This window comes from Oryza glaberrima, chromosome 7, assembly GCF_000147395.1.
Source record: "Oryza glaberrima chromosome 7, OglaRS2, whole genome shotgun sequence".
Lineage (NCBI taxonomy): Eukaryota > Viridiplantae > Streptophyta > Magnoliopsida > Poales > Poaceae > Oryza > Oryza glaberrima.
In genome coordinates this window covers 21,062,886-21,078,200 of record NC_068332.1, presented here as the reverse complement: position 1 = coordinate 21,078,200, position 15,315 = coordinate 21,062,886, and the positions used below count along the sequence as shown (strand labels likewise).

The following is a 15,315-nucleotide window of genomic DNA, read 5'->3' as shown; positions in this document are numbered from 1 at the left end:
GCGTTGGCTGCTTTATGCATCGTCACAAGATTCCGATCCCGTGATTGAGTCGAACAACTTAATTTAAAACTTCATTATTTCTCCGTGGCAACCAGCCGTGACAACATTTTAAAAGGGACAGATAGTTTTTTTTTTCCTTCACACTTTACTGTCTCTTGCTTGACTCACTCGGCAGAATCCTCGAACCACCGCCAGTTTTTCTAACCTCATGCAGTCATGCTTGACCCCTTGCAGCGATCGAGGAATAACTGGCTAAGGTTGTTGATTACTGCAACAATACTGCTTAATTAACAGTTAAACATTTCTTACAAGAACAACGTGACTGACACTTCTAGTAGCTACACACAACCTCAGCCTTGCTACATATTGGTATTCTTCATCGCATAGTACAACTTTTACGGACAAAGCAAAGAGCAAAATAAAATCCATGTACTTGAAGATGATTTTAAGAAGTCTCGAGCTGGAGCTCAGCTTTGTCGTCGCCGGCCGTCGCTCTCCAGCAACGCCGGATCAGCGAATCTTCCCACGTTGCTGCTACTACTTGCTAGCTAGCCAGTACAGCACACGTTTTTGCAAGAAAACCCTTAGGATTTGGTGATTTTGCGGTTAGTTTGATCAGTTAGTGGCGGCCATTTCCACCTTCTTCTTCTCCTTGGCTGGCTCGTCTGATTCCGAGGCGGCGGCCGTGTCGCCGAACAGCTTGCTCATCTCCTCCAGCGTCCGGCCGCGGGTCTCCGGGAGGTAGGTGTAGAAGAACACCCAGGCGAGCGCGGCGATGCCGGAGTAGAGGAAGAAGCTGCCGCCGATGGTGATGGCCTTGGACAGCGACAGGAAGGTCATGGAGATGACGCCGCTGGTGACGCGGTTGGCGGCGACGCCGAGCGAGCAGCCCAGCGCGCGCACCTGGAGCGGGAAGATCTCCGAGCTGTACACCCACGTGATGGGGCCAAGGCCGATGGAGAAGAAGGCGACGTAGGCGAGGGTGGAGGCGATGCTTAGGCCGATGGCCCAAGGTATCTTGGCGTCGGGGTGCTGGCCGACGACGGTGAGCCCGGCGCCGAGGCCGATGAGGGAGAGGATCATCCCGCCCGTGCTGCTCAGCAGCAGCGGCCGCCGCCCGACGCGGTCGAGGAAGAAGGTCGCCACGAGGATGAAGAGCGTCTTGGTGACACCGACGGCGCAGGTGGTGCCGAGGAGGTGGTTGTCGTCGGTGATGCCGGCGCTCTTGAACACGCGCGGGCTGTAGAGCACGACGGAGTCGATGCCCGACGCCTGCTGGAAGAAGTGGATGCCGATGCCCGACAGCAGGATGCGCCGCATGGCCGGGGTCGGGGACAGGATGAGCTCCTTCCACACCCGCTTCTCGTTTCCGCTCCCTCTCTTGGGGACGGTCACCACGTCGCCGTCGAGCTCCTCGGGGATGCCGGCGGCGGCCTTGATGTCGGCCAGGCGCTCCGCGGCCTCCTCCGCCGTGTCGGAGGTCTTCTCCAGCACCACCTTGGCGTCCGCGAGGCGTCCCTTCATGACCAGCCACCGCGGCGACTCCGGCATGCCGAGCACCATGAGCGCGAGCAGCACGGACGGCGCCGCGCCGATGCCGAGCATGATGCGCCACCCGAGGTTCAGCGGCAAGCGGGAGAAAGCATAGTTCGAGACGTACCCGAGCAGGATGCCGAAGTTGATGAACACCTCCGGGAACGACGTCAGGAAGCCACGCGCCGACGCCGGCGACACCTCGGCGGTGTACACCGGCGCGATCATGAGCGCGTAGCCCACGCCGATGCCGGCCACGAAGCGGCCGAACATGAGCATGGCGTAGTTGACGGCGAACCCCATGAGGAACGCCCCCGCGAAGAATATGACGGCGGCGAACACGATGGTGTACCGCCGGCCGATCCAGTCCGACGTCCGCCCCGCCGCGAAGGAGCCGATGAGCGAGTAGAGGTTCAGTATGCCCATGAGAACCTCCACCTTCCCGTCACTGATGTTGAAGTCCTTCTTGATGTACAGCGACGCCCCGCTCATCACCCCGATATCTGCAAGGTCACATGCACATCGCCATGAGCGCCCATGCTGGGGAGAAGCAGCAGCTCGTGCTGTGCTGGGCGGGAAGTGAATGCGCTTTGATTAGTTACCGTAGCCGAGGAGGATGGAGGTCATGGAGGCGAGGATGGCGCAGGCGAAGGCGAACCGGACGTTGCCCTTCTTCTTCGGCGCGACGGCCTCCGGCAGCGCGGCGGAAGCCATCTCCGGTGGTGCAGAGGAGGAGGAGGCTCGCTCTGGGCCGTGTACAGTAGTGGCGGTCGAGAGCTCGCCTTCTGTGTGGCAGAGGAGTCAGTGGAAATCGGCCAGCATTTATAGACGGCGCGAGGCGAGGAGGCAGCAGGGTCGGATCACCTCCGAGCCCTCCGACTACAATCCGAATGGCGTGTGGGCCCATCTTGACAGCCTCTGGTAAGGTGGGCCCAGGCATGACCTGTCCCCGGCCGTTGCATAGCCGCCGGGAATTGGACGTGGTGGCCGACATGTGGGCTCAATAGTTATGGGTCCCATATAACAGTGATCACCTTACTTCATCACCTTTCATTTTAGTTTCATTTCATCAAATCGTACCCTAAATTAGAATGTGTTGACAAATTACATTACTACCGTCATTAACTCTATTCTAATTAGCTCTTTTAGAGTAAGTATTACATTTTATTATAAGAGTATTAGTACTAGTATAACTGCTGGATGAATGGTGAGAAGGGGAAGATATATCTCATATGTTTTAGAAGGTAGTAAGAAGATACTCCATCAATCCGTATCAAAATATAACAACTTCTAGTATTTATAATTTATCTTAAAATATAACAAGTTATCTACCAATATTCTCTTCTTAACCAATCACAACCCTCCATCATTTAATTTTCATATCTACCTTTACTTCTACTCCAATCACAACACTTCTCCATTTAATTCTACCAACTTTCGTAATAATTATGTCTAATTCTAAAAATATTTATATTCTGTGACGAAGGAAGTAAGTATCTTAACTGAGTGCTGGTATAATAAACAAATTAAACGGAGGGAGTACTTGCTTAGCCACCTCCTGCCTTATAAAATTATCGGTACTGCATGATTAAGCTTCCTAGGCCAAGACAAAACAAAGTACTAGTGATTCCTTCGGGTCACTCACACGTCGCTGGACCCCCCCTTTTTTTTCCGAGAGTAGGTGGATGTGATTATCAACTTCTGGCGCCGATATGGCTGAAATGGGACAACGGCTCTTTTTGACAAGCTGCATTTGGTAATGCAGCAACCATTAACAAATCATAAAGCTCTATCATTGTTTGATCAATCTGCTTGCTTTTTCATAGAGCAAGTACTGCACAATCTTTTTTCTGGGATTAGTGTCCAAGAAGAGTGGAAAAAGTCTCCCCCCAAAAGTGCATACTGCAAAGACTTTATATGCCCACGCATGGATTAGCAAAAAGCTGAATCTTATCCTTAACCCGTATATACTTGTTACAGTATCTCATAGCACATCTCGACTCTCGAGTGCTGTACCTCACCTTTTTTTTAACGAACTGGCGCTTGAAGTGTGACAATTTTATTGTACTGTACTAATGTATATACATTAGTATATGTATTTGTCTTCTTATAACATGCGCTAGGTCAGTTAAGCACAGTACAAATTGTGAAAGTGTAGTAGTACTAAATTCAGATGCAGCTGAATTTCTTGATGCACACAGCAACAGTACCTGTAATCCTGCATACATTGCTAGCTTCTCATGTCGGCCCTGGAGCTAGATAGATTAGTCAAGAGATTGCAACTTGCAACTACGTTCACATGTTAGATGCCTACTTGACAAGCAATGCTTGATAATTTAAAACCTTAGCCGGGCCATCACTAAAATGACCTACTATTTTTTTAATTAAACTGAAACTCTGCCTGCTGATTGAATTCATGCCCAGGCCGGGCAATGCAAGAAGGAAAGGAGAAGACATGTGACAACGGGTATGGAGTGATTAAAATTCTGCTATAATCCACATATAATTAGTAAACTCTTCTATGCTACACAGAAGGGAATTAACAGAGAGTATTATTCTCTTTTCATATCACCGGGGGGAAATGTAAGGTCAACTGGGTAAAGACATGCTTGCCGACCAGCCAGGGGGGCCTGGGTGTCCTAAGCTTGGACAAGTTCACAAGAGCTCTGAGATTGCGATGGTTGTGGAATGAATGGAGAGATCCTGAGCAAGCCTTGGGTGGGATTGGAAACGCCTTGTGATGGTGTGGATAGGGACCTCTTCGCCGCCTCAACAAAGATAACAGTGGGCGATGGGAATACGACGCGCTTCTGGGACTCCGCATGGATTGACGGCCAAAGACCAAAAGACCTAATGCCGTTGGTCTATGAGATCTCCAAAAATAGGAAGAAATCCCTACGCCAAAGGAAAGAAGACGACTCCTGGGTGCATGACCTGACCCTCGATGCGGGTTCATCTATCACAATCAACCTTCTCGATCAGCTAGTCTGCCTGTGGGAGGCGGTACGGAATGTGCACTTAGACAGCGAAGAGCCGGATCAGATTGTTTGGAAATTCACAAGCAGCGGCCACTATACAGCTTCCTCGGCTTATCATGCCCAATGTTTGGGGGCGCCAAACACAAACTTCAACTCCCTAATCTGGAAAGTTTGGGCGCCGGGGAAATGTAAATTTCATGCCTGGCTCATCATTCAAAATAGAGTCTGGACGTCGGACCGACTCGCGACAAGGGGTTGGCAGAATAACGGACATTGCCCCCTATGCCGTTGTGACGCCGAGACGGCCTTGCACCTCGTCGCCATGTGTAGATACACGAAGAGAATCTAGCACCTCATTGCTACATGGGTAGGATATCAGCAGTTGGAACCGGCCCAATGGGAGGAAGCCCGGTCAGTCCATCAGTGGTGGGAGAGCCTAGCTAATACACCTGGCATTCCAAAGAAGGGCCTTCGGTCCCTTATTCTTCTAGTAGTTTGGGAAATTTGGAAGGAGCGAAATCGGTGAATCTTTAATCACAAAGAGATGGCAACATGTGTTCTCCTAGCAAAAATCAAAGAGGAGGCCAGCTTGTGGGCTTTAGATGGGGCTAAAAGATTGCGCGAACTCATTCCGCACTCTGTATAGTGTATAGTCTAAAGATCTTTTTGTTTTACCCCTAGGGGTTATATTTTCTCCTTCTATATTCAATGAAAAAGCACTGATGTGCTGTTTTTTCCGTTCAAAAAAAAAATCTCTTTTCAGGGTTTGCTGAGAATGTTTACATAGTTGTAAATCTTGTTTGGAGTACTACTTCTGTTTACTTTTGTAAGGTTTGATCATAGCATTTTGCTTCCGTTTTTATTTTTCTGATGCAGCTCCATCATACATCGATTGCATTATTGAAGTGTGATGAAAATTATAGTTATCATGTGGAGAATTTTCTATCATATATCTTTGAATGATCAAGGAATCATTGAAAATGGGTGTAAAATAGTTGTCCTATGAGCCACTCTCAGCCAGCTTTGGGTCAACTGAACTGAGTGTTTTCAATACGGAAAACCCGCTGGATTTATTAAACCTTGATGCCATGCCCACTATTTTAGGACTTCAGATAGCATGCATGATTTCTTTAGAAAAACAGTTCAACACCTGGAATGGCTTGCTATTCTTCTCGAGATTATGAGCAACTTGGGATATCTGGCAGCAAGACATGACAGGCTGATGAACTGATGACATGTTGCAAACCTAACAAGCAGTACAGTGAAGTTTGTTTGTACTAGTAGACTTACTAAAACTATTACCTGCCCTCGAGGACATATATAAATCTAAATCAAACCATTATTAATTACTGAAATCGAAACAATTTAAAAGTACAGCTGGAGTCGTGTCGTATGAATATAAGCAGATCAGCTCTGCTAAATCTCCTTTCAGTGGCGGTCAATGACCGCAGCAAACGCTTACTGCACGTGTATGTACAATCTGAAGACTCGTTTATCACTTATCACTTCATCAGTCCATTTTTTTTCTACACCAACCGTAGAATTGAAGGAGGTGGCATAACTATTTGAAACTTTAATGACTCAGAGCGCAGTAAATTAATTACACCGTTGATGGATCGATCGATCGACTACTCGATCATCAGATTCGTCAAACTTCCCAGGAGTAGAGGTAACGATCGCTCGTTCCTCCCGGCCTGTACTTGCACGCCACCGGCAATCTCTGTCAGCTGTTCAACCATTTTTATGTGACAGCTAGTTCAAGTACACGAGATTACGAGCTGAACAATTGTAAATTGTGCGGATTTTCGCTTAACTGAATCGGAAACTGCCGTGGAAATCGACTGCTGCCGATGACCCATCATCACACGCAGCAGTGGTCCAGTCCGCCGAGAGCCGGATCAGCTGACAGCAACAAGCAGGCAGGAGCTAGCCAAAAGTAGTCCACTGGCTTGGCTCGCAGTCGCAGCCTCACAGTGCAAATGCGTGCAGAAGCTGGCCTGCATGGATAGCCGCAGCCTGCAGGGTTGCCGTCTCGCGCGAAGACTTTCTTCCCCTTGCCGAGTTGCCTGCAGGAGCTAGCCAAAAAAACCGTCGCGCTCGATCGCCCTCGGCGCTGTGCGCGTTCCCGGTACATGGCCGCCGTTGCTCCAGCGATCAAACGCGACTACTCTGCTACGCTCTCCCGGGGCTCTCGGTGCAGGATGCACACGTCGCCGTCTCCACAGCAAGAGGGGCATTGATTGATTGATCAACTAGGGGGACTCGCTCGTTTTTCTTTTTCTACGAAGGCTTTTGACCGTTCGGCCCGATGGTGATCACGCGCACACTGCCGCGCCCGGCCGGCGTCCCGTACGTCTCGTCTTCCTCCGCCGACCGCCCGCTGCCGTACGCGTCGCGCTGCAGTGGTGAGGTGATACTCTCTCGCGCGCACACGTATATACACATGTGCCGAGTTTACTTCTAAACTATTTCTTCGAACTTCCAACTTTTTCATCACATTAAAATTTTTTTACACACATAAATTTTTAATTTTTTCATCACATCGTTCTAATTTTAGCCAAATTTCTAATTTTAGCTGAGCTAAATACACCCATGGTGGATTGGTGATACGTACGTCGTTTTGATGGGAGAAACGCCAAGAAATCTCTCCCTGTCGCGGCAGATCGGCGAATCAAAACTAGCAGCTCACTGCTGCTGCCGTGTTCTGACTTGCGACCGGGAGATTCAACGGGGGAGGGAGTCGCTGGGTCGACATGCACACAGACGCAACGCACGCCTGACACGCCCGGTGACCCGAGTGACAAGTCTACGGCATGGGCTGTCTGTGCAAGGACTGCATTTCACAACTCAGACTTTGGAGTCGATTGCAACAGAAGTAACCATATATACGCCCATACCGAAATGCTGTATAGTATCTCTACAACAACATACTAATAGAGTAATAGTAAGTATCTCCATTACGCGACAGATACCGTATTGCGTGCATACTGTGACGAAATTGTCGGCAAGCGACAATATATATATACTACTGCATGATCGTGGCTGCAACAACAAGAGTACACGTACGATACGCATGCGGGCAGGCATACGTACAAAAGAAACTGTTGAACTGCTCGACCGGCTTTACTGATGCGTGCATTACGTCGGCTATACAATACAGCATCAAATAGGTCCCATGTTACTTTCATGTGCAAAATTAATTCGTCCGTAGTTTGATTGAGCGAATCTACAACTTGTTTAGAAAAATATCGTTTTCAACTGCTACAGTGGTCTAGCTACGTGTTGTGTTAAGTCAACAAGTCAACCCAAAAGGGCTACTATTAAACGTGTAAACTGATTGATAAGATGATGCGGCTGTGGATGGAACACCGTTGTGATGGACTGATAACATTGCCATGTACTCAACCATGGAACGAAATGGAAATATTATTTCAGGCCGCAAAAGAAAGCATTTCAATTTTCCTGCTTATTTGGAGCTCAGGTATCCAATAACTTTTTTTTAAAAAAAAATAAATTTTTTGTGTATGTTATCAGATGCCGAGTAGATTAATTCTGATGCGGGATTCAGCATATAACCCATTTTTCTCATGTAGCAGTCCTTTTCATCCTCTTTCGCTCTCTGTAAATATGATCTTCTAAGATGCCTGAATATGAAGAAGAACACCGCGGTACTCAAGCCAATCCAACAGTGACACACACCATGTCGTAAGTGTAGTGGCACTAACCAGTAGTCAAGATTCACCGTGGAAAACTGAAGCCATCGGGGTCCCTGAAAGAAACGAGCCAGGGCTAACCCACTGTGTGCTCGAATGGCCAGTCAGGCAATGGGCCAATGACCTCGGGGGCACAGGTCAAAAAAGATGCTCCAATCAAGCTAGTATTGCTATTACTCCCTCTATTATAAAATATGTATGGCATAACTATAACTATATTTCATAATATAAGGTGTGCATGCATATATGCAATTGACTAGCATCTCTTCTCCACTGTATTATTGTTTTTCTTAACTATGCATATCACTCTCAAATATATAATTTTATTAGGTGCACGTATTGTATTTATTAGGATGATTCAAACAATAATATGATAATAATTGTTTCTTGATTTTTAAATTAAAAATAATTATGTCTTATATTTTAAAATACAGATAGTAATACTTTTGGCCTGTCGCTAGGGCAAAGGAGAGAGTACGGCTCAAGCTGGCTTGTTCGCGAGTCAAAGGCACGCGCTGGACAAAATAATACGTTTAGCAGGCCCAATGTTCAGTTGGTTTCCCACTCGATCGAGACCTCGTACTGAACTGCTCAAGGCTCTCAAGCATGGGTGCTTGGATGATCCGAATAATCTTGATTCTGTAAATTTCACAACTACAGATAATACTTTAATAAAAACTATCACAACTCTACAGATTTAGCATCAATTTTATACCATCAAAATATAGATTTAAAATCAGATCATAAAAAAACTACATATTTATGAATTTATCCTTCTAGCTGGGCCGACCTTGCTCCTTCACGTGGCTGCTCACTTCAAAACTTGTGGCCGACTTCAAGGACCTGTCTACCTGAGCCTCTTCACAAGGGCTTCGACTTCTTAATCCTCCTGGTCTCCTAGCAGTTGTGGAAGAAGCGAAACTTTAGGGTGTTCGATTCCACTCTCGTTGGTTTTTGTGGTCCTGGGAGCCCATTCTTCAAGAAGGTCATCTGTGGTCAAGTGCGGGCACCACGGTTTTTAGGGGTATGTTGGGAGTTTAGGGGGGGGGGGGGGGGGCTTCGCCTCCCCCTCCCTCATTTTTTGGAGTTTTATTTTTTCCTTAGCAGTCTTTTCTTCTTTATTTTCCTTTGTCCCCTGACAATAGCCTTCTGGCTGGTTGCGTCGTGTAACTGAAATTTTGTTTTCTTCCAATATATTAACGTGCAATCCTTTTGTATGTTCGTAATAAATAATTATTGAATTTGTCATAAAACTATAGAATTTGTGTTCAAATCCTTAAAATATATGATTTGTGATGATCTAGTTAAAGCATGCGTAGTTTTGTTATTTCTGATTAAGATATGGATTTTACATTGGTTTCCGCTAAACACGCTTTTCAAACTACTAAACAGTATATTTCATACGGAAACTTTATATAAAAGTTGTTTTAAATATCAAATAAATTTATTTTTTAAATTAAAAATAATTAAAACTCAATCAATCATTTGCTAATGTCTTTCTTGTTTTATATGCTCTTGCTTAATCTTGATTTGCTATGTTCTCGGCTGGGGCCTTACTCTTCTTTTCTTTTTGGAGGAAAAGATTGCAAAATACGTTGATCTGCATGTTTGACCAAATTCATATATAAAAATAGAATAACATTTCAAACCCAAAACAAATATACTATAGAACTATATTTTATGGTGGATTAATTTGGTGTTATAGATTATGTTGCTACGTTTTCTTATAAACTTAATCATTCAAAACGTCTTTTAATATGGAACAATATATGGAACGGAGAAAGCAACCGCTTTTACGAAGAACAGATACTACAGCATGAGACAAGCAAGTCACCGTTTGCTCAACCACTGCTTTGTAAATTAGTGATGTGATTGCAAGAGATGAAAAATCGGTCGCATTCCTAATTCACCTGTGATAGTCTGATGCCGAGGGTGTTGAATTTTTCGTCACATCTTGTCCAACAGACGAGTTAAAATGGCTATGCTATCTGAGGACAGATCCGTTCCTTAATAAATCAACGTCTCACTACTAATAATTTATAAGTAACAACATGTTCTAACCAAAACGTGCGAGAGGAAGCTAATAATTGCGGAATACATGGCATAATCTACACATAAGGTTCGTTTCCAGCAATTCAAAATTTAAGTTCGGTTGAAGACAGTGACAAAAACAAGGACCCGAACCCAGAAATGACGGTCAAAATAAATCCTATGTATGAACCGTACAAAATTGACTGCCCAAATGCCAATCAGGGTAGTAAATGAAATCACCACTCACCAGCAAATGAGAAAACCTGAATACCTGATAATGACGTGCTCGATCAGTTTGTACTTAATTAGTACGTAGCTTAATTAATACGTCCATTTCAGATCATGAAATTTATATCCTACACGGCCGCGCCAGCGCTAGATGTTAAAGTTGACATATGTGTGCGACAATGTAGACATCAAACCATACAGTGATGGTCGCAGCTTTAAAATTTAAAATTTAGATGGGACGAAGATCAGAGATGTTCACTTGATAAGAGCAATCGAACAAAACACGTATCATATTTATAGTTTAATAGCATAGCCGCCTCGACCATTATTTGCGGCGTGCTCGCGCGGCGAAGAGATGGAATAATTTGTTTGACGTTACACCTTGTTATACCCAATTTTGATGGCCTATGACTATTATAAGGAGGCATGGGAGTCTTAGAAGTATAGGGCGACACAGGTCGTAGCTAGGTCAATCAACCCACCCTGCATAATGGGTAGATCCCCCCTTGAAACGGTAACCATATGTGAACAAAGAATTGGTGAAATAATAATGTGTATAGAGTTTGTGTCGGATATGTGTTAGTCGGTTATAATTTTAGGGTTTGGAGTTGAACTAGGTGTTAGGAATAGTGTAAGAGCCGAACTCTATTCTAGACTCTCTTAAATAGAGGGACGAACCTATTGTAATAGTATGGCAACTTAGTATAGCGAGAGGGAGCGGCCGTTGGCGGTGTAACTCTGATACCAGCACTATAATATGCTGGATCGGGGAGGAGCGCCTGTAATCAGTATCCGGCTAAGGGTTGTTGTAATTCTGATACGCTGTAATACGCTAGATCGGGGTGAGGAGCGTCTATTAACAAGGGACAATTGCATTCGTGCCCCTACTTTCAACTGCAATTGTGATTTTGCCCTTACTTTTTAGGGTTTGTGATTTTACCCCTATTTTTTGAAAGCGAAGCAACATGTTACCCTTGGTTTGGATGGTCAGTTTGACGGTGTTAAATCAGTGGTGAAATGACATATATACCCTTGTTTAGTATTGCATATTTGCCCTACGTCTCTATATTGAAATGTGTATCTCCCCCTGTTTGGATAAGATGGAGTTTGACATGAAATTTGCCCCCGTTTTGTACTGATATTTGACGAACTTCTAGCAACCTTGATAATATGACAAAGACAAAATGGCACAAATATTCATGCAAAAGAAGCCTCACAAAATGCCACAAAGTAAAAGCAGCATTCGGAATTAATGTTTTCATCAAGAAGCTAAACAAGCATTCCAAATTTGTTGCTGAGCACTAACAGTGCTGCCCTGCTTGCCTTCATCGGCTCGCCATGCGGAGCCGCCGGTGCCTCCTGCAGTCCTGCCTCGCTACGCAGGCTCAAAGGAGTCGCCGCCTCCTGTTTCCCTCGCGGAGCCACGCCGCTACCGGCGCTACCTGCTCGCCTTGCAACTGGTTGCTCCGACGTGCCCGCCTGCTCGCCTCACCTTGCCTGCTTGCCCAACCGCCTTTTCGCCCTGCAGATTGCAGCTAGCTGCTCCCATTGCCACCGGCTCGCCACGAGGACTTGCCCCGCCGCCGCCCGTTTGCCTCGCCGCACTGGCTTGCTAGAGCCTCCGCCGCTGCCGCCTGTCATGGATTGGGGAACGGGGAATGGATAGGGAACGGTAGAGCTTTAGGTCAGTTCATGCCTCCAAGGGTAAAGCGGTAATCTAATATATCAAAAATCATTTTTTTTCTTTTCATTTTCAATTCTTTACCTCACAATTGTGGGTCCCATATAACTGCCATCCATTCTAGGGGCAAACGGCGATTTCGTTTTAAAAAAACAGGTGTAAAATTGCAAACCCTAAAAAGTGAGGGCAAAATCATAATTACAATTGAAAGTAGGGGCACAAATGCAATTGCCCCTAATAGATATTGTGTCTTGATGTCGTTATTGTGTATGGATATTCTATAGTATTTTTTCAGCCTTTGGTTCTTGATATTACTTGCTTGCAATAGAAAGTCTTCGCGTAAAACATATATAAAGAAGTTGCTATTTATCCGCGAAAGGCACTAAGGCCCCATTCATTTTAAATTAATTATAAGGGGATGGATATTATGTTTGGATTATTTGTACCATACTGATTCGAAAAGTTCGATTATTTTTTTAAAAAAAAAATCTAATTTATCCATCCAATCGTCCATTTCAAACCAGCCGTTAGCGAGAATACTAAACGGCCCAGACAAATTCAAGCCCATCAATTGGACGTTCGAAGGTTAAAAGTGGGCCCTTTATTATCTCCAGGCTCTGTATTTGGTAGCCCATATAAAGGAGCTAATCCATTTAGCTAGTTGGGCCAAACGCCCAGAATCCATTATGTTAGCAGGCATGATAATAGTAGATGAATTATGCATCATTTTTTAGCTTTTACAACTTTCTGAACATATGTTCTCTTTATGTTTAAGTGGTTTAAGCCATGCAGTGAATCATGTTCAGACTTTCCATACCTTCAGAAACCATATGCATTTTTTCTGTGAGTACAAGTTGAACGTCAGAAATATACAATTTTTCCGTGGGCTGTGTGCGGGACCGACAGAAAATATACTGACCTACAGGCTTGCTCCAAAGTGTGGTATACTTATATTAGTATATATGTCACACACTTTGGCAGTGCTGTTAAGTTGTTTAGTGAGATCAGGAAACAATAATGCGCACCCTTCTGGTTGACAAAAGTTTCACATAGCTTCGAGCTCTCACAATGGGAAAAAAAAAACATAACCCATTCGAAAGCCCTTTGCAAAAGAATGGTAGGAGGGTTAGAAACCAGACATCACATCTCATCTCCCCTTGGTCATCGGTCAAGATGATTTATTAAGCATCTACTTCGAATGATATCTGATCAATCAATCCCAAATCTTCTCTCCAAGCATATCTCAATCCCTGTTAATGACTGAGAAGCATATGCTGTCCAAGCCGATGGTTCGTAAGTAACCAAGATTATTCCACTGCTTACATGGGTAAAAAAATCATGCGACGCATCCTTCTTCCTTGTCAAGCTGTCATCACATTGTCAATGCAAATCCTCCTAATCAGGAGTAAGAATATTTGGGCTATCATTAATCGCTAGTATACCTTCTTGCAACCGAAAGAGAAGCATGAGCCCTCCAGTTAACTTCTGTCGTTTGTAAGGCCGACAAATGGTATCGTATTAGTCATCATAAGAGGCCATGTTCAAAAACCTCACCAGAGGTGCTCTATAGTCTGTAGTACAGCGTATGATCGCGGTACCATCAGCCAATCACAGAGCAACAGGTTGTGAGCTATTGTTGGTGCATCGTGGCGCCGCCTGTTAGTACTACTCCTACGTAATGTAGCCGTAGGCATGCCCATTACCCTGGCAAAATGGCAGCCCTAGCTATATCTTTGTTGTACACTTGTGATAGAGAGAGCTACTAGTGCAGTGTGCACACACATCTATCCCAGCAAAGCCCTCAACTAGTGTAGTACCGTCACAAGCTTCACAAACTTACTCTAATTCACAATGTGTTTTTGATGACCTGCGACGGTTTCTGGCAGTGTACGTACGCTTCGATGATCGATCATATCAGTGCATCTCCCGATCCGATGAAGGCTCAGACACCAAGGAAACCGGCTTGATTCATGTGTCATTGGCGCCGCAGCCGCGGGGGCGTGCTCACCAGCAAAAGTGAAGTCTCGTCGTGGGGCAAAAGCAGGCAAGGGGCAGGCAGGCAGTATAGCTTAGCTCCTGTATAAATCGATCGGCAGCTGAGGGCGGCGAAAGCGTCGTCTCCCAATGGTGGGGGTGGGTCTCCCCGTGCGGCCGGCCGACAGCGCGCACTGCTTGGATAAGGTGCCGGACACAACGGCCGGACGAAAGGCGCGCCGCGGGGCTCGATTCCAGCCCACCACCTGATGATGGATGGATGCAACCTGCAGATGGCGTACGTCACGTCTCTGAGCGCAGCAGCAGGAGATACCGGAGGGTTTGGACTTTGGACTGCACCGCGTGTTCCACGCGGCGCACGCTGGGAGGCAGGGCCCCCCCCGCCGGTTGGTGTCGCCGCCGTGCCCTGGTCTCGACACGAGTCGATCGATCGATCGATCGAAGAAAGGCTATAGCTCAACCTCTAGCGCAAGATGCCGGCCGCGCGGATGGGGATTGAGACGGGCGCTCGACAACTTGGCCCCCTCGGATATGCTTTGCTAGGTAGGAGTAGGACGCAGGACGACCACGATATATCTCGGCGACGTCGCTGGCTGCCGGTGGTGCGCGCGCGGGCGCGGGCGCGCGGGGTCGGAGGCGAAGGCGAAGGCTTTTTCCGCGGGCGCGCTGGGCTGGCTGGCCGCTTTCTGTCGCTTCGTGGCCTTATCTTGCACTCCGTCTTTGCAGGAATGGGCCGCGCGCGCGCGCTCATGATGAGATCGATCGTTCGGCTTTGGTTGGATCAGCGCGGGCGGTGCGTCGCTAGGCGGTTTAGGCTTTAGCCCTGCCGCGCGCACGTTCATGAGCGCTCGTAGCGGTACGTGGTTTTTGTCGATGGATCGGTCGGTTTCATCGTAAATCTGGTGGACGTGGCCGTAGGGGTTGGTTTCTTTCTCGTAAGCTGGGTGGGGGCCGCGGCGCCCGGTCCAGTCGAAAGTCGAAACCGTCAAATCGGCCGAGAGCAGTCGCAATCGGCACACGTCGATCGCTTTCGCGTGCGAGCGTTGTTTCATGCCTCGTCAAGATGACGTCGTCCCGTGTATAGTTGGCCATATGGGCCGCCCGGCACGACACGGCCCAGGAACGACCGGGCCTAGGCCGAGGTCAGTCGAGCCGG

General features: G+C 46.7%; 1 protein-coding gene across 1 annotated transcript; it reads right to left on the bottom strand.

Annotated features, from left to right (window-relative positions):
* Positions 1-44: 44 nt before the first annotated feature.
* On the bottom strand, positions 45-2,338 carry LOC127780511 (polyol transporter 5-like). Its single transcript, XM_052307431.1, has 2 exons — positions 2,136-2,338; positions 45-2,036 (listed from the first exon to the last, which is right to left on the bottom strand). Exons 1-2 carry the CDS (start codon positions 2,245-2,247, stop codon positions 616-618), a joined length of 1,533 nt encoding a protein of 510 aa, XP_052163391.1. The 5' UTR covers positions 2,248-2,338; the 3' UTR covers positions 45-615.
* Between the last annotated feature and the right edge of the window lie 12,977 nt (positions 2,339-15,315).